The sequence below is a fragment of the Phoenix dactylifera genome, chromosome 4, assembly GCF_051530095.1.
Source record: "Phoenix dactylifera cultivar Ajwa chromosome 4, Ajwa_hap1_PhDact_Kaust_v1.1, whole genome shotgun sequence".
Classification (NCBI taxonomy): domain Eukaryota; kingdom Viridiplantae; phylum Streptophyta; class Magnoliopsida; order Arecales; family Arecaceae; genus Phoenix; species Phoenix dactylifera.
In genome coordinates, this window is record NC_143193.1 from 53657283 (window position 1) to 53675671 (window position 18389).

General features: G+C 41.2%; 1 protein-coding gene and 2 long non-coding RNA genes across 3 annotated transcripts; 1 reads left to right on the forward strand and 2 right to left on the reverse strand.

The window, feature by feature from the left end:
• Window positions 1-142: 142 nt before the first annotated feature.
• LOC108510857 (uncharacterized) lies at window positions 143-4800 on the forward strand. Its single transcript, XR_005514671.3, has 2 exons — window positions 143-278; window positions 4526-4800. It is a non-coding gene; the product is annotated as an uncharacterized LOC108510857 (long non-coding RNA).
• Window positions 4801-5486: 686 nt separating this feature from the next.
• LOC103699266 (beta-fructofuranosidase, insoluble isoenzyme 3-like) lies at window positions 5487-8317 on the reverse strand. Its single transcript, XM_088720632.1, has 5 exons — window positions 7464-8317; window positions 7114-7272; window positions 6469-6707; window positions 5923-6016; window positions 5487-5818 (listed from the first exon to the last, which is right to left on the reverse strand). The coding sequence occupies exons 1-5, from the start codon at window positions 8310-8312 to the stop codon at window positions 5633-5635; spliced, it is 1527 nt and encodes a 508-aa protein (XP_088576758.1). The 5' UTR covers window positions 8313-8317; the 3' UTR covers window positions 5487-5632.
• A 5613-nt stretch (window positions 8318-13930) lies between these two features.
• On the reverse strand, window positions 13931-17682 carry LOC149767838 (uncharacterized). The gene is made up of 2 exons (XR_016400393.1): window positions 17303-17682; window positions 13931-14679 (listed from the first exon to the last, which is right to left on the reverse strand). It is a non-coding gene; the product is annotated as an uncharacterized LOC149767838 (long non-coding RNA).
• Between the last annotated feature and the right edge of the window lie 707 nt (window positions 17683-18389).

An 18389-nucleotide genomic window follows, 5' to 3' on the forward strand; every position in this document is an offset into this window, starting at 1 on the left:
TCATCCTCGAGTTAATCCCCTTCGGAAAAACCCTCTTAAATCTCCCACCTCTTAGCAATCGAACCACCACCAAGCGCCTCCTCTTCCTCTCCTCTCCTTCCTCCTCCTTTTTCTGGTGACCGGCGAGCTCCCTCGGCCGAGCACTGTTCGAATCCTTCTTCGCGAGCCTCCCCCTGTTCCGAGATTGATTTTGGCCGTCGAAAAGCCCCACCGCCGTCGCCGCCGCTAGCCACCGGACCTAGCCGCCCGTCGGATGAGACCCGCCGCTTCCACCGCCGGTAAGCTCCCTCTGCTCTTCGATTTCAAGCCAAATCATGCGATTTCTTTCTCTGTTTTGCCCCCAAAACCGAGACCATTCTCGGTTCTTTCTCGACGCCGGCCACCGCAGCGGCCGCCGCCCACCGCTGTGGCCGGCTGTCCGTCGACTAGGCGATGGCCTTCGGCCACCCAGGCCGGCCACCCCGCCGGCTCTCCTCCTTCCTCCTTGTTCCTTTCTTCCCCTGTTCTTGGTTGAATCGGGAAGAAGAGAGGTTGTTTGTGGGCCGTGAGCAATACTTTGGGCCCTGTTGGGCCATACCCGTTGTGGGTCCAACTTAGGCCCAGATCAGTCATGTTGGACACTATTTGGGCTGTACCTATTGTGGGCTAAATATGGGCCCATATCAGTCATGTTGGGCCGTCCTCATTGTGGGTCCAGTTGGGTCGTACCCTTTATGGGCCACCAGAGATTATAATAGTAGTATTTGGACACCGTACCATCAGGGATTAGAATAGTAGTATTTGGACACCGCACCACCGGTGATTAATAATAGTGGTGTTTGGCACTTTTTGCAACTCATACCACTGGGTCACGGGACCATAGCCTATTTATGTTGTAATTATGGCATCAGAGTTTGGGTTGGCAAAGTAATTTCTCCATGATTGGGCCCCATACCTTGGGGTTTTGAGGATTGTAAAGTCTTCTCGGAGGATCTTGACTTTGATACTTGTTCCAATGTTACCCGGATAATATTATATTGATGCCTGAGAATACCTGGATCCTTCGGTGGAGAGAGAGGCTTGGATGCAGCTTCTTTAACAAAGGTTGCTTTTAAGGAGAACGATGGAAAATGCTGTTTCTCTCGGCTTCAAAATGTATAATGGTGATCTGTTTAACTGCACATTCCGTGCATATGGTAGTCTTAGTGGGCATTACCGAAGCACAGCTATCGTGTTGTCAATGAAAATGGTCAGTTTTTAGGCTTATAGAAATAACTTTTAGATTACAATCGTTTTTTTTTGGTTCTGATTACAAATGTTGAGTTATAGGATCAAGTAACACTTCCCAGAGGATTTACTGATTACAAATGTTGGAGTTCAGATTCCAAATGCCGGTTCGAATTTACAGTAGAATGACAGTATGACACCCTCCCAGTGAACTGAAATATGAGATCAAGTAAATTCGTAATTTTTATTTTGAACCTCCTTATGGTTCCAGGAAGTGCGGCTCCTAGGAACAGCGGGTACCATAATCCTTCGGACGCAAAAACTACCCAGGGGAACCTGTCAGGTTGGTGCAGTGCCTTGATGTGCTTTCTCTCAATGGGGACTTGGAAACTTAAACGGTATACTCTTGATCTCTTCAATTCAAAATTGAAAATAAGGAAACAATTCAAAACTGAAAAATAATAAAAAGAGGGAAAAAAAAAAAGATGCCATCAATTCTCATGCAACAATCTGAGAAGAGTCTTTAGTAGGGGTGCAAATGGGTCGGGTCGGGTCTTGGGTGACCTCGATCCGACCCGGTTTTTTGTTCGGGTCCTAATTTTGGACCCAAACCTGACTCGCTTGAAGATCGGGTCGGGTCAGGTTGGATCCGAGTCGGGTTGGGTTCGGGTCTAAATCGGATCCAATTTTTTGTGCTTTTGGGTAGGATTTGGGCAAATCTAATTGGGTCATATCATAATTATGAGGTGCTGGGTGACTCATGACTTGAAAGACTTGCAATTGACCTTCAGTCAGAATAGATGACCCCTGACTAAGTTGGTCTACAAGCCAAATTTCATATCACACTATTTTTTGTCCATATGACTGATTGGACGGAACTTGGTGTCTCCCGGCTTCCCTCTCACGAGGGCAAAAAAAAATCCCAGACCTTCCAAAATCCAATTCCATTGCAGAAAACTGGCACATGACCCATATTCAGTTTGGTGTTCCCTCACTTCCTCCCTGCAAAAGTTAAAAAAAAATAGAAAAAAAAAGAAAAAAAAACCTGCTACCAGACACCAGAGGTATCAACAGTGTAATAGACGGAGAGAGGATCCTCACGGACCAATACTGCCACAACCCACACAAAAAAAAAAAGAAAAAAAAAACTCTCTTTTGCTTTCTTCCCCTCTTTCTTTCTCTCTTCAGATCCATTCGGGTTGGATCGGGTCCATCCGGTGAATCTAGACCCGACCCAGAAAATGATTCGGATCCAATTTTAGGACCCGATCTGGATCCACGAGTCCTAAAATTCGGATCGGGTCGGGTCTACGCGGGTCGGGCCGGGTCGGGTTTCGGGTCGACCCGACCCATTTGCAGCCTTAGTCTTTAGATAATGCAACTGCAGAGGGTCACAATTTGGAAGGTTTTCTTCTAAAACCTGGTCAATTCTCCCTTTACAAGTATTCTGGTTTCTTCTACAAAGCACTGACAGGCCATTAGACCTGCCACTGACCTACCACCGTATTATGGAGCCATATGGATACCATTAGGCCGACTTGCAAAGTGGAAGATGATCTCATGCACGAATCTCTTGGCTAGTGTCATGATGTGCGATCGTCCAATAGAACTTCTCTCCTACTCCCCTAGTTCCTTCAAAAAGAATGCACCCCTCATGCGAAATTCGTCATCACAATGAATCCACAGCCTCCCAATCCAACTTTTGGGGTCCCACGAAGAACACTCTTCTTTCAAGTAAAATCATTGGCAATAGAAGTCAAAAGTGGGATGCCTCATTATTGGATCTCTAATCTTCTCATCACTTTAATTAAGAATGCTGAGCCTATTTCAAGAAATGAGAAGCTGGGGTGTCCTTTCTCAGACCTCCATGATGGAAGGCACATTGTGGAGCTAGATACAACTGGAATTTCTAGCTACCGACTCTACTGAATGGTATCTGTCATCCAAGATAAGGCTGCACTGTGACCCATTTCGTATTGTGACATCTCGAAAGCTTGTTTACTTTTGGGTTCTTTCTTTCTTTCTTCTTATTCTACTTCTACTTCTTCTTCCTTTTTTTGTTTTTGTTTTTGTATTTTTGCTGCTTTGAGACAAGGCATGCGTGCATTCACGATGGGAGCATGCTTCACCTTTCTACCTATCTCTCCTTTTCATAGCTCTTCATGCCGTGAAGATCTATTATTACTTGAGTTGAGCAACTCTCGGGCTTTGTATTACTTAAAAAGAGAGATGTGATTCTTCTTCTTTCTTTCTTTGTTTTTTTTTTTTTTTTTTTTGATTCTTCGGCGCCTCACATACATTGGGTGTGAGTGCAGCCATAAAGTCAAAGAAAAGGAGAAGATACATTGAAGGCAACACCGAGGTGTGAGTATAGAGATGCGATTCCTTGTAGAGGACCAGTCGCAATGCAATTCTCTCAACACTGCCATGGTCCCCCCCCACCCCCCCACCCCATTTTCTTTTTTATTGAGGTCATGCAGGTCACTAATTAAGCTTCTCCACGCTTTGCCCATTTCTCGGTTTGTATAATTTGAAGAGCCAAAGCTCCTAATAATGGATACCAATATTGCGCCACCCAGTTGGTTAGAGGTCCCTAAATTTTAGGAATTTAAATACAAAAAAAAGGCATCACAAAAATCCTTTTCAAAGAGAGAGGAGGGCACCAGAAATTTCTGATATCTTTGCACCAGATCTTTGGAAGTTAACCCCTCAATTAGCACTGCTCTCCCAATTATTGTGATGTGCCGCAACAAGTGTCGTGTTGGGGCTACCTTCCCTTTATTTTGAGGAAGGCCATTTGAATTTTTTAATTGTCTCTCCTAGGTTTTTTGTTATGGGTTTCATAAGATTGGTACAAGATGCCATTTCCAAATTATGGGGAAGGGGTGTATCTTTCGCATGACCCACCTTGAGATTGATAAATTTGGAATGCTTTTGAGATCTGTGCATTGGGCGATCCAATGGCGGTTTTGAGAAACTAAGATTGGTTCGCTTGTTAAAGTCAAGAGACATCAAACTGTATCAATTAGAAGAAGGGGGTTCTCTCATCTCCTGATCTGTTCGTATGTTAAGGTGTTTGGCGTATGAACATATTTTCCTTTCGTCAAGGTGCTCCATTTTTTTTAGCTAAAACAAAAAGGCAGTACTTTTTTTTTTTTTTGGAAGAGGAGGAACAAAAAAAACAGGAGACATATTTTTGTTAGTGTTTGTCATGTTCTGCACCGAGCATCAATAATGTTTCATTGAAATCTTAGTCTCATCCCTATGATAATGGTGAGCTGTTATTAGAAATTGATGTGGTTCTATATGATTTTGCTAGGTTGGAAAGGAGCATCAAGGAGCACCCAATAGTGCCTCCTGTCCACTATTTGAGCAAGGAAGAGCTAGTGATCCATATGTTGGAAGTTGACACTAGGCATATCCAACTCAGGCCAAGTCACTTTGTGGCACTCATTGCTTCTTTAGACTTTATAAAAGCATAGTAGGCATGCGTTTCGTAGTAGATTTATAGCTATGCTCAGGTGCACTCGGGTTCCAATTCATGTATAACTAACAATTCATTTGGTTCTTGAAAAGAATTTTTTCTCACTAAAATTTTTTCTTTTTTTGGAAAGCTAATGCTTAGATATATGATGCTACGAAAAATAATTTTTGCATGTTTCGTTAACCATAGAAATGTAGCACATTTTAGAATGTCTTATGTTTCTCTGAGTATCTACTTTCCTAGAAAAATGATGTAATATACTTATTATATCCTTTCTAAAGAATAAAAATCTTGCCTCGTTCAATCTAAAAGCTTAAGAATATATTTAAAAAAATTAATTTTCAGCAAGTGAGAATTAAACTTTTTTATATTTTACATGAGTTTTTTTAATATAAAAAATTTATTTTTTTAAACAATCAACCAAATATAATATGTTTTGTTGACCATATTTTTTTTTTCTTGTATGGACCAGAGGAGCCATAAAAGAACTAACCTTTACCTTAGCAGGCTCGTTTGCCTCACTCTCTCTGGGTAAAGTATAATGACAATTTGTCCACTTGTAAGGCAGGCAGGTTTCTTGTCATTGGAACTCTAAACAAAAAGTCCTCGATCATGTTGTAAAAAAAAGAAAAAAGGCGCCGTTCTAATTAAAGAAAAAGAAAATGCACCACTCGATCTTTAGTTTCTTTTTTCTCGGTTAAACATTAGTATCACACCAGGCTTCACAGGTGATTTGTCGCTTCCTTTACCTTTTGAAGTATACAAACCTCGCAACCATAGCGGACTGAACAAATGCTTCACTCAAGAAAAAGTTGGTGCTTCATTTGATATCCATTTAGGAACATGAATGGTGCCATTTTCAAGCTCTAATCGGGTTTCATTACAGGAAAGCTTTGCGTAATTTACTAGACAACAGATTATGCATTCGCACAAAATACCCTCCTACTCTCCATTCATGAGAGGCCTCCTGATCTCCCATGCTTTCAGCTCCGAAACTTTTATATCCTCCAACCCATTGTTGAAAACAAACAGATGAGCATCCGGTCCTACTGCTAAAGTAGGATAAACTCTGGACGTAATGCATGTCTTCCCTCCAGCACCAAAGCTCTCGACCACAGAATTGTCAATCTGCACATCAACAATCAACAAGAAAAATTAAATGTGAAAAAGATCATTCCACAATTTCACTGAACTGTTCTAAAGTAATTAAGGGGAACGATTGATTGACATACCAAGCTCCTTAGAGAGATTCTCTTAGTATTGGCTATATCAATATCGACAAACCCGGCGAAGGTTGGTTCGTAGACACGCGGCACTAAAGAAGACCTGTATGTATAACAAGGACTATTAGTAACATGACGAATATTTTATCAGCAATTACTTATTTACCAAATAACCGTGTGTTATACTAGAGGCGTGGTTATTTGAGTCAAAGACGTCTTTTTATCTCCAGCCACAGTCAAAATCTGACCCACCAAAGCAGACTTTTGACTTTGCTTATTGGTCAAATACAAACACCTCTCGATTCAAGATTAGGTGATTACGCTTCACAAGCACAAGATTCTTGAACAATCTAATATTGTAGGTAGTTCATATTAGCTCAGCATGTTTGCCGGAGACCAATTGTTTGGTCTGTTTCAAGTGCAAGGTTATGAAGTGATGGTTAGGTGTTGGGCAAAATCAAAATGAGGGCTTCTGCTCTCTTGCCAATTACCATTCCTACGATGAGCTATGGGAAAAAAAAGAGTGGTGAATTGAGGAAGCGAAGGATGGCAAACCTTTTGGGATCATGGCACATTAGGACCACATGCTTATTCTGAGCTTTGAACACCCTGAAAAATACAGCAGTTTTCTCCTCCATCTTTGCAGAAGCCAAAACCAGGAGGCCGAAGGGCCCAACTCCACCCCTGACTTCTGCGTCCTTCAGGCCGCAGAGTTTTTGGGGATCAGTCCAAGTATGATTAAATCTCTCAGCTTTTTCTAGGCTTGAGATGTCAAAAGTTACCTCCACGTCTGCCTGTAGAAGAACACAAGAGGTCAACAACCCACCGAATACTATTCCAAGTTCGACCGGAAAATAAGATACCCGATGGTAGATTGTCAGAAATTTCTTAGTAAGCCGAGTGCCGATATCAACATTTTCATGACAGAGACCAAGTTCTCTAACAACAGGCTTTACTTTCTGGTAAAGATGAAACAGCGGACAAGAAAAGAGTAGCAAGTTCCTGGCCAACCAAGACTCAGAATATATTGCACTCACAAATAGCAGGAGTACGCAGATAATTTGAAAAACAATGTTGGAAAAGAAGTTTAAACTTGCAGGAAGAATCAGCATACGAATGAAATTGCAGCAAAATACAACAAAATACTTGGTGAGCTATAAAGGACAGCAGATAAAAGTATAGAACAAAAGGTATACTAGCCTGTGAAGATTGTATTCCTTTTACTTCAAAATAATGCCCACTTTTCACCAGCTTGTCATGGATATAAGCTTGCTTCGTTCTAAGACTTTCGAGCTCCTCGATCGGCCATTGCACAACTTGCCGCTGGTTGCTGTCAAGCCAAAGAACCCTCGGAATTGCCTAAAACAAGAAAAAGCGACACACACAAAAAAAACAACAACAACAACAACAACAACAACAATTTTAATATAAAATATTTTCAAATTAATATTTAAAAAGAGAGAGTAAACAACCTTCATGTCATCAACAACTTCATCTAACATATAAAATTAATTAGAAAATCAAGAATTCTAAGAACGATCAACACTCACCTGAATCCCAGCCCAGCCTTTAGTGGTTTCATTCTGAGCTATATCCGACTCGTTCGACCACCCCCACAAGATCCTCCGCTGTTTTGCCGGATCGAAGAACGTCTTGGAGGCATAAAAATTTCCATAATCAAACCTGAGCCCGGTGCTATTATCGGGCGACGTATTGTCGGGCACATACCTATCCCGAGCAAGGTCATACCTTCCCACCGTGTAATACTCGAACCTCGTCAAGTCCAAACTGACCTTGAACACATACTTCAACCCCTTCCCGCGGGCTGACGTGTCCAAGCCGAGCTTGCCCGCCGGCGCGACGGGGAAGAAGTCCGGGCACTCCCACATGCCGGTGTCCTTGGACGAGTGCAGCGGGTGCTTGGCCTTGGTCCAGCGCACGAAGTCCCTGCTTCTGTACAAGTACGCCATCCCCCGTTTGCTACGCTTGCTTCCGACGGTGACTCTCCAGTGCCCGTCGGGCCCCAGCCAGGCCGTCGTGGGGTCGCGGAACGCGCTCGCGTTCACTCCGGACGGGAAGATGACGGGGTTGTAATCGGGCTTGGTCCATTCCCGGAGGTACGGATCCGATAGGTCCTTGGGGAATGCGACGTTTTGGAGCTGGCGTCCGGCTCCGTCGATGCCCGTGTACATAATGGCCGGCTTGTTGCCGGGGAGAATGGTCGCCGAGCCCGACCAGGTCCCGTTGATGTCGAATGGTTTGGACGGGTAGATCGCCGGTTCGAGCGGGATCCAGTTGATCATGTCCGTTGAGATCGAGTGCGCCCACACGATGTTGCCCCACACCGCGCCTTTGGGATTGTATTGGTAGAATAGGTGGTATATTCCATTATAGTACATGGGTCCTGCGGAAGCTTGCAGTTTTAGCATCTGGTCGAGATTCTGAGGAAACCTTGGTAGGTTTGCTCGTCCGTCGTATTTAAAATTGGCCGGAAAAGTCAAACTAATAAGGGACAGAAGTAGCGTACCATTTGGATCTGCTCGTCGCGTTCATTGAATTCACCGACAAGCGCAAGCGGGCATGAGAAGAAAACACCGAAAATATAAGCATCCAACCGCTCAAATGGAATAGGAATTTACTGTTTGACTAATATTTTCTAGGATATATACATAAATGTCTTCTTCGTCAGAAGGATCGAGAGGATTGATGAGGAGAATGCCATCAAAACATAGCCGTAGTGGTAAAATAATAACCTTTGCATGTTAGGTGGGAAGTGATCGACATCGGAGTTCAAACGAAGCTGCTAATTTTTTTTCTTTTTTTTAAAAAAAAATAACATAGACTTCGTGGTCAAATTCCAGCGGTATCGGACCTTTCAATGCCAAAAGAGTACATCCAAACGCCAGAAATTCTTGTGGGGATGCAGGAGTTTGACAATAGGGAGGCCGCCGCCGCCGCCGCCGCCCATAAGAGTCGTCGGGAATACGTGTCAACTGGATATGGGCGCATTTTAGTAAATTTAGGTATTTTGTCCCTAAAATGCGCCTCAATACAGTAATCCGACGGCCATGAAAATAAAACAAAGAACAGGATACAAGGGAACCCAAAAGAACAGCTAGGGATATATAAGAGACGAGAAGGAAAGTTTGGACTGCATCAAACGCATTAAATTAACAACAAAAAAAATAATAATAATAGTTTTAATCTGGGATCATATTGAGAGATAAATGGTGAAGAAAGAGGAAAACAAAAGGAGAAGAAGAGGCAGTATTTTTAAAAGAGGGAGCGAAGATTCACCGTTCATCCAGTTTCTGGGAGGCTGGAAGTGATAGCCTGTCTTCAACAAAGAATTGACAACGGGGACATGCAGGGACTGGAGGTGAGAATACACCACATGAGAAGCATCCACCGTTCCATTCCTCGCAGTGAAGAGAACCACCACTAGTATCCACGCCGTCCAAACTCCCCTTGTTGGAGTTCCCATTTAAGAGTTGCAAAGCCCACGGACAGGTACAAGAAGAGAAGGATCTAATGAAGGGTTAGTAGTTGAAAGGAGAGATGGAAAACAAAGATGATCTCTAGCTAGGGAACATATACAGAGAAGGACAGAGGAGGGGTTGGGGGGCGCCGAGGGGAAAATATATAATGGAGGTGAATGGTGGGAAGGCATGATAATGAAGAGAAGGAAAGGTCTGCACGGGTATATATAGGAGAAGGGACGGGTCTCGAGTTATAAAAGAGAAATATTAATCTGAGTCGGTAAAATTAGAATTTGAATTTTTTTTTTTCTAAATATTGCCTATTGCTCCCGGTGTCTTTTCCCTAAACAAGAGGAGATAATTACTATTATCCACTTTTGGTTTGGATATTATGGATCCCCTCTTATTTAGTTCATTATTTGAGTAAATTTTTTCACTAAATGTTATCTATTGCTCTCAATTTCTTTTCACTAAATAAGAGCGGATGGTTGCTATTATCCACTTTTGGTTTGGATATTATGGATCCCCTCATTGATATGGACAAGAGGAATATATATATATATATAATGGAGGTGAATGGTGGGAAGAGAAGATAATAGAGAGAAAGAAAAGTTGCAAGGGGTATATATAGAGAGAACTCGAGTTATGAAAAAAAGTAATCTGAGTTGGTAAAATTAGAATTTGAAATCTTTTCATTGCTCCCAGTTTCTTTTCAGTAAATAAGAGGGGATAGATTGAGGTGAATGGTGGGAAGGGAAGATAATAGAGAGAAAGAAAGGTCTGTAGAGGGTATATATAGAGAGAAGGGATGGGGTCTCGAGTTATAATAGTAAAGTATTCTGAGTTGGTAAAATTAGAATTTGAAATCTTTTCACTAAATATTATCTATTGCTCCCAGTTTCTTTTCAATAAATAAGAGGGGATGGTTGCTAATTCTATACTTTTCCATTGGATATTATGGATCCCCTCATTGATTTAGATAAGAGAAATATATATATATATATATTGCTGAGCTTCCATGCCGAGCTTCCAGTGTGCACTCCCTCCGACTAGAGCCAAATCGAGCTCCCAAACTAGGCTCCAATGCCAAGGAATCCAGGCCGTGCTCTAAAGCTGAGCTCCTAGGCTGCACTCCAATGCCAAGTACTCCAAGCCAAACTTTCAAAGCCTAACGATATAGGAAGATCACTCTACTATGATGCTTTCTGTTCTCTTGCTATTTCATGTTGTTGTTCCAAAGCATTGACTGTCTTAAGCATCATAGGAGGTCCGACCGTAGCCACCTCGGTAAGCCTTCCTCTTCTCTTTGTGTGCAAACCCGTGACACTCTACAACAATTGGTGTTCCATCTTCCACCACTATGGACCAAGTAGGTTGATTTACGCCATCCATGCCTCCAAATCATCAGAACATAGTCAAGTAGAATTTGGGCATCAACATTATGCATCTCCTCATCGATTTGGCCAACTTTATCCCATTTTTACTTTGAAGGTTATGCATTTCCCTACTGATGGGGATGAGTTTGTGATAACTGGATTGTAGGACATCATTTTCTTTTTAGAATTTTCTGATTTTTTTAATATACTTGGCCTACAACCATCTCGTGGAGTAGTTTTCCTCTTTATTATAACATTTTTTCCATAATATTTAAATAAATAAAATAAGAAATTGCAGTATCAACTTGAGGAGTCCATATCTCTCCCACTCTAAACACTACATAAAACCAATATAAGCTAAGGATGGTAGTGTTGCCGCTAGCAACCGATCAGACCCAGACATGGAGTTGGTGGTGGAATTCCTAGTTAGTCTACTCTCCAAATCAGCTTTTATTGGCCGGCTCGCCTTGTTAGCATAGGTCAATTTCAAGATGTAGCAAGTAGGCAGAAGAAAGATGAGTTGCGCAATATATTTTTTTAGAAAATGATGAGTTGCTTCACGTAAAGTTGCTCTTGATGTCATACTTATCCGCAATTTGTCCATGTTCTGTGTATAATGTCTCACAGCTTTTGGGGCTATTTGGATGCATTTATTAGTTATTCTTGGAGTGTCTGGTGTTCATAGTGAGATTAAGGTTGCTAAGAAAAAAATCTATTTGATTGAGAAAATCGCAGGGTTGGCAATCCCTAAAAATGAGGGATGACAAAAATCATCAATAAAAGGAAATTAAATATATATTTTTATTATTTTGGGATTTGGTTCCTTGTTTGATATAAGGGAGGGATCTTATTCCTGATAGAACCAAAATTCCCTGTATTATTGGGATTTTGTGGTTGGAGGGCTCCCTCATCGCAACTAGATTTTCTCCCCCATCAGTTCACGTGGTTAACTTTTGGCCACGTAGTTTCATTCAGCGGAGAACCTTTTCCAGCATTCAAACAACGCCTTCACAAAAGTATTTAAATATCTCTCTATCATCATTTTATTTGATTTCATCCAATTAAAACCAGTGGAGTTAGTGAATGATTCCTTTAAGCTTTTAATTTTTCTATTGGACTGTATTTGATGAGATATAATGGTATATTGGCACATTAAAACCTGTTTCATGTAAGAGAGAGAAAGACAGTTTTTTATAATCAATCTGTCACTTTATCTATCTTGACTTTTTTTTTCATTCTTACGCAATTCTGATTTGATTTTTGGTTCCCCTCCTTTGTGAATGATCTGTGTTCTTTATTTTTTTAAAATAAATTATAAAAAATGTTCTAATATTTATATTTATTATGTTTATATTCAATAGTTTATAAAATTTATCCTTACACCCAATTAAATTTATGAAATTAAAAAAATATTTTTCTCATGTGAAAAACCAATTGCTTTTTAACAAGGAGAAGGACATACATGTTTTCTTATGTCATTAAATGGTTGTTATATCATACAAAATTATTTTAGTTATTTTTAAATTTTTTTCCATGTGACATTTGAGTTCTATTTAAAATTAACAATTAGACTAATGTTCCCTCCAGTTATAGATTAAAGTATTAGATAAAAATAAACTAAGTGTAGATTTTTCATAAGGTGTAATTAATTCTTTTCTTATACTTTGATCTGTCAGGATGGACTTTGTAATTTACCCTTTCTTTTTTTTACTGGAGTTTGGTGGGCCTTTTTCTCTTCTCCATCTGAAAAGGAAAGACTAATTTACCTTACCGGCTCTATCAACTAAAAAAAAAAAAAAAGGTCTCGCAGGACTCCAATACGGCATTTGATTTTAGTCCAACCTCTGTCACACGCTTTCCTGCCTGACCTGTTGTTGGGTCCATAAGGCTTCCACTGGTAATAACTACTCTATTATCTTACAATAAAATTGACACCTTATTTTCGGAGAGAACAAAACATCCTCTTCGATCAATTTGTCTAGTAATGAGAACATATCGGCCCCACGTCGGTGACAACTCGACGATGACACAATCTTTTCTTCTTTAAATCCTTTTCATTGGTGCTTGAGCCTAGAGACCTGAAATAAGAGATTATATTCTACACCACTTGCACCATATAGCGGCCGCTTATTTCTGTGAATCCTATTTATCAAGCGCTCGTTTTGACATATTGCCACAGAAACGATCGATTGGGATTGGCATGGCGCACCACCACATGGCACACCTAGTGTATGATATGTTAGGAAAAAATTAATTTTTCCTGGGCCAAAACTCGGCCCACAGAATTCAAACTACGTGCGCTTGCGCATCTTGGGCCGCGCCTGGCCCATGTGCGAGCGGGCGCGCGTTGGCGCCCGTTGGCCCAAGAGGGTTATAAAAACTTCCTTTTTCCTCCTATTTGGGGACCAAAAAAAAAAGAGATAAAAAATTTTGGAAAAATTCTGAAAAAGAATATTGCTCTTCCTCCTCTTGGCCATTTTCTGATTTTATTTTTTTTGCCCCTTCATTCAGCGAAGTTCTATTTGCTGAATCTGCAAGTTCGATCAGGTTCGTGTTGGTTTTTCCGAGATGTACCAAAGAAAAAGCTTTGGGTCGTCGTATCTCTAAAGAGGATTGCCAAGAGACCTGTACGTGGGGCAAGTGCTTCTTTGGGACAACATCAACGTATTTCTACCTACCTTCATTCAGGCTATCTCCATTTACCTTATTTCAAATTTAATATTAATAGATCTGAAGCATTTATAATTTATGATTTAAATTTATTACATGTTCTATGGAATAGATTTCTTTTGTGCTAACATAGATTTCTTTTGATTCCGAATAATATATATATTATTTCTTTTAAGATTATTCGATTAATTGTTATTATAGTTTTATTTACTTATTTAGATGATATATTGCTAACATGATATAATTTTTCTTCATTGCAAGACCCTAGTCCAACTATCGTTAGCTCAAGAATCAACATGCCATGCGCTAGCGCTGCATTACAGTCGACTTGGTGATGTAGCACTATTCACGGGGAGATGGCTGCCACGGTGATGATTCAACTCGGGATGTTGTGGCTGCTGTAAAATAGGGCGTCAGAGGACGATGGATAAAGAAGAGGAGGAGAATGAGAGAGGAAACTAGACAGAGAGGAAGAAGAGAGCAGGGGAAACGTGGGAAAAAATTGTTAATCCTTCATTAAAAATCCTAATCATAAAAATAGTCCCCTATACATAGGACCCAAATAAACACAATTAACATAAAACCCCTTTACACAGAAATAACTCCTAATAAGCCCACAAATAACACAAATAAGCCCTAAAATGCAAACAAGCCCAGAAATAAAAATAAAATAAATATGCAAATAAAATGGTGGCCTAGCTGATGCCCCCTCCCTCCTCCTCCTCTTTACCTTTGATTTTTTGAGCTACATGATAATTTTGCTTGCATGATTGCCATTATGGAGTCACAGCAGGTGCCCTCCTGGTTTGATGCACCTCATGTTCGCAGTTTCTATTTTCTGAGCTCTGGTTTACAGAATTCCAGTGCTTGTCAGGTCGAGAAAATTTTACGACTTCAAAATTATAAAAGCTCTAAGTGGGGAAAGCGTAATTTGAAACTGCACTGATGGTAGAGATTGAAACGTTGAAGACATGAGATATGCCTAGATTTATTTCGTCGAGGAAGGTACGTAAAGGTGCATTCAAATATTTTAAGCATTTTAACAGCGTACGCAGAGATGCATTGAAAGATAACTACAGCTCTTTCATGCTTCACGTGTACTTTTACTGTAGAGTTATCTTCCCCAGAGCTGCATCCACGTCAATGTTTCGCATGATCCAAATTGTGCCATCGATGCATTTGTCGAGAAAGTTGGATCATGCGATGTTTTCATGCGGCGGCAATCCTCTGGCACCTGCAAGCTAGTTCAGAGCTAACTTTGTCAAAAATGCGTTTCAAAATCCCATATATTCCATGAAGCATCAAAGAAGGTAATTATTCCTCTTTGAAATCATTCTTGTTCATCACATGGTGCGAATATAAAAAGTCAATGAACCTCCATCCAAGAGCAGATTACTTTTCATAATAGCTTAAGCTTATGAGACAAATCATCTATTTTTGCCTTAAAACAAGATGTTTACTTGAGTTACTTGTGAAGCTTCGATGTCCTTCTTGTGCTGCCAATCTGTCCATTCTCCTTGTGCGCTAGTGGAATGATTACAGAAACATATAAAAATGTCTCGCGCCTGATGCAACTATCAAAATTTAAATTTGAAATTTAGAAGTCCAAAGTGGAAAATGTTTTCTAATATCTTCTAGTCATTGGGGGGGGGGGTTCCATGTTCAAGAAAAGATACATTGAAATAACTAATAGGATGATGTTTTATTTTTATGAGAGAGAAGATTAAGGCCGAAGTCTAATCCAATTTTGACGCGGTCCAAATCCGACCTCCAATCATAGGCTGATACGTGGCAACAAAAAAAATTTATTTTAGTTGAACTCGAATTTCTGTGAATAGTTGAAAGTCAGCTCTCCTCAAGACTCGGATCCTGCGCAGATTGAGAAAAGTCGAAACCCAACTCCTTTGTCAACTTTGATGGCATAAAAAAAATTTTATTTCAGTTAGACTAGATTCCTGCCTAAATTTAAATAAAAAAAAATCAAAAGCCAGCTCTCTGCCCAACTCTGATCCAACCCCAATGAAACAAAAACTCGTCATCTATAAATAATGGCTCAAAGATCTCATACAAAATATATGCTCTTTGTCCTCATCTTCTTCGTCTTTCCATATATTTTGTTTTTAGAGTTATATATAACTTAAGTGTTGGAGGTAGAGCTGATCATGGGCCTTCTGACCCGCCCAGCCTGCTTCGAAATTTTTTGGACTTGGGCATTAAAAAAAGGCCTATGGGTCGGGCCTGGACAGAAAAAGCGGCCTGACCAAAAAATCGGACAGAGCTTGAAAACTTTTAAAAATGGTCCGGCCCGACCCCTATTTTATATATAAAACACAATATACATATAAAGGTAGAAAAATACATCCAGTTTTAGAGAGCCTATTAAACTGTTGGGCCATTCTGGTCCATTTTAAAATTCCAAACAAAGAAAAAATCGGACCTGTTAGGTCGAACCTTTCGGATCGGATCTGAACAAAAATTTAAGTCCGACAGTCAGACCGGGCTGGGCCTGGGCATAACTATCAGGCCTAATTTCTGCTGTAGAGCGTGGTCCGAGTCTGACCCGATCTGAATTTTGACCAGTTCTAGTTGAAGGGCTATCCACCCATTTTAGTTTTTTTTTCCCCCTGTGCGCGGATCTTTTAGATCAGCGCCTCTTTTATCTACTGTGTTATCGAATGGCGCTCTTCCACCACGTAGATTGGATTTTGACGGCAGCCGCTTTCATTGATAAGAAAATGGTGCATACTGAAGCAGGAAAAAGGTTTTCTCGGGAATACGAGAACAGAGCAGCTCATAAACTTCCAGGCGTGCTTCACGCGAGATTGTAATGTAGACCATGTACTTTCAAAGTTAATATTTTCCAACTGTCAACTTTAATACAAAACTAAAGGTCGCAGGGTCCGCTGGTCGAGGGAAGTTATGAATCACATAAAGATTTTTTTACTCTCTTCCTTTGTACGTTTATCTGTTTGCTTCTGCTTAAAGAATCACTGCATGCCTGAACGTAAGCATGGCATGGTGCTCCCGTGTGTTGCCAACATTCTGGCAGGGGCAAGTCGTGTGCCACAGGGATGTCAGAAGGATATTTGTACCTACGCTCATCAGATTCAGACCTTATGGCTTTTTCTTTTTGAAAGAAACAGGGAGGAAGAAAGGTTCTTCCCAACTAATTTATTGAAGAATAGGATATTAAGGATGTTAATACGAGATTAAGGACCGGCGCTGTATCGGACTATGTAATGGTCTGATGACCGCCAGATTCAACTCATGTCAAAAGAAAGTCTCCTGCTGCTAAATCTATCCTGAGTTATTCAAGGATTGCAACCTGTGAAGGCTCACTTTGTCAAGCTAGTTAGTTAGTAGTACATGCAAGCATTTCATGAATCAAATGGAAAAAAAAGGTAACCCAACTCCTTTTTTTTTTTCAACAAACAAAAAAAATTTGTACTTATCAATCAGTTCACTCGGCACAAATTCAAAACTTGAGATGGAGAACAATCTCTCTCTCTCTACAGTCCCAACAAGAAAAAGGAGAGAGACGAGAGAAGAAAAATAGGAGAGCCAAGAGGCTCTTCTTCTCTCTTTCTCTCTCTTCCTTCCTTCTTCCCGGAGGAAGATGCTCTGCGGCCGTAGCCGCCCATGGCCGACGACCTCAGCGGCGACGGCCTAAGGTGGTGTCGGCCGCATGCCACGCCCGGCGACGGCCAGCCGAACGGGAGGGAGAGCAAAAGACAGAACAGGGGAGGGAGAGCAAAAGACTGAACAGGGGAGGCTTGGTCATCACTTAATCCGGCGGCTTGCCAGACGGATTCCAAGGGAACGTGGCCCAAAGACAAGAGAGAAGAAGAAGAAGAGGGTGCTCACCGTGCCTTCGGCATGCTTCTCTGGCCGAATCGACGGGAAGACTCCAATCTCCTCCCACAGAATGCTTGGCGGTAAATCCTCCAATGGAAGGGCTCTCGCGATTGAAGCCAAGGGAGAGGGGACGGGGTCCTTTTATAGATGGATTGATCACCTATTTTTCCTCCTTCCGGTGGATTCGGGGGAGGAAGAGGAGTTGGAACAGGGGAGGGAGAAGGCTTCGATCGGTAGTCTCCCTCCCCCTTTTTCATGGGTTGGGCCGGCGCCGTTGCTCAGAGGCGGGCCCAAGCCCAATGTTTTGTGGGCCTTTACACAAGGCTTCTAAAGATCCAGCTATTCAGCTACTCAGCCACAGGCTTGTTCAACCAGGTTATATAAAGTTAGCCACTAGTTTTCTTGATTAGTAATGGACCGTCAATCAGAGACTAAATCCCACATCAATCAAAGTTGCCACTTAACATTGCCATCTTTTCCTTGGGAAGGGTAGACCACCTTCTAGGGTATCCAAAAGGAGCAAATCCATCAATGGCAGCAAAAATTGGGAGGGTTTAGTCTGAAATTATGTTAAAACCACCGGCATCATGAGCCACAACAAGAGTTGGCCATGGCAGGTAATAGGAAGATGAGTCATGCATGAGAATGGTAAGGCCATGATTGCTGAGTTGCAGATCTGATATACTTCTATTGAGATAAGGTGGTTTTGAGTTGGCTTTGTTGCCATGGAGGCCTTTGCTTTCTTTTCCCCCTTCACCAAAATATGTTCGAAAGTATTGCGATTTTGGTAAAGCCATCCTGTTTATCTTTGGCTGGATTTAAGAAATAACTAGGCAATCATTAATCTTTTCAAGAGTTTTCAAGTGCAGTAGTTGCCAAGAAGGAATCGAAAATATAAGACCATGTATTCTCTCACAGAGGCGGCGGCAGGGCAGGGAGTAGCAACTCAAATCACCTGCACGCTGTCTTTCTTGCTTGCGCTGTTCCTTTTGTTCTTGGTTTGATATGCATGGTCGCATGGAAGAACATAAAAAAGAAAAAAAAAATTGGAACCTAGTTTAATTCTTTGATGGGTGGTGGATTGGTAGTAGTGTTG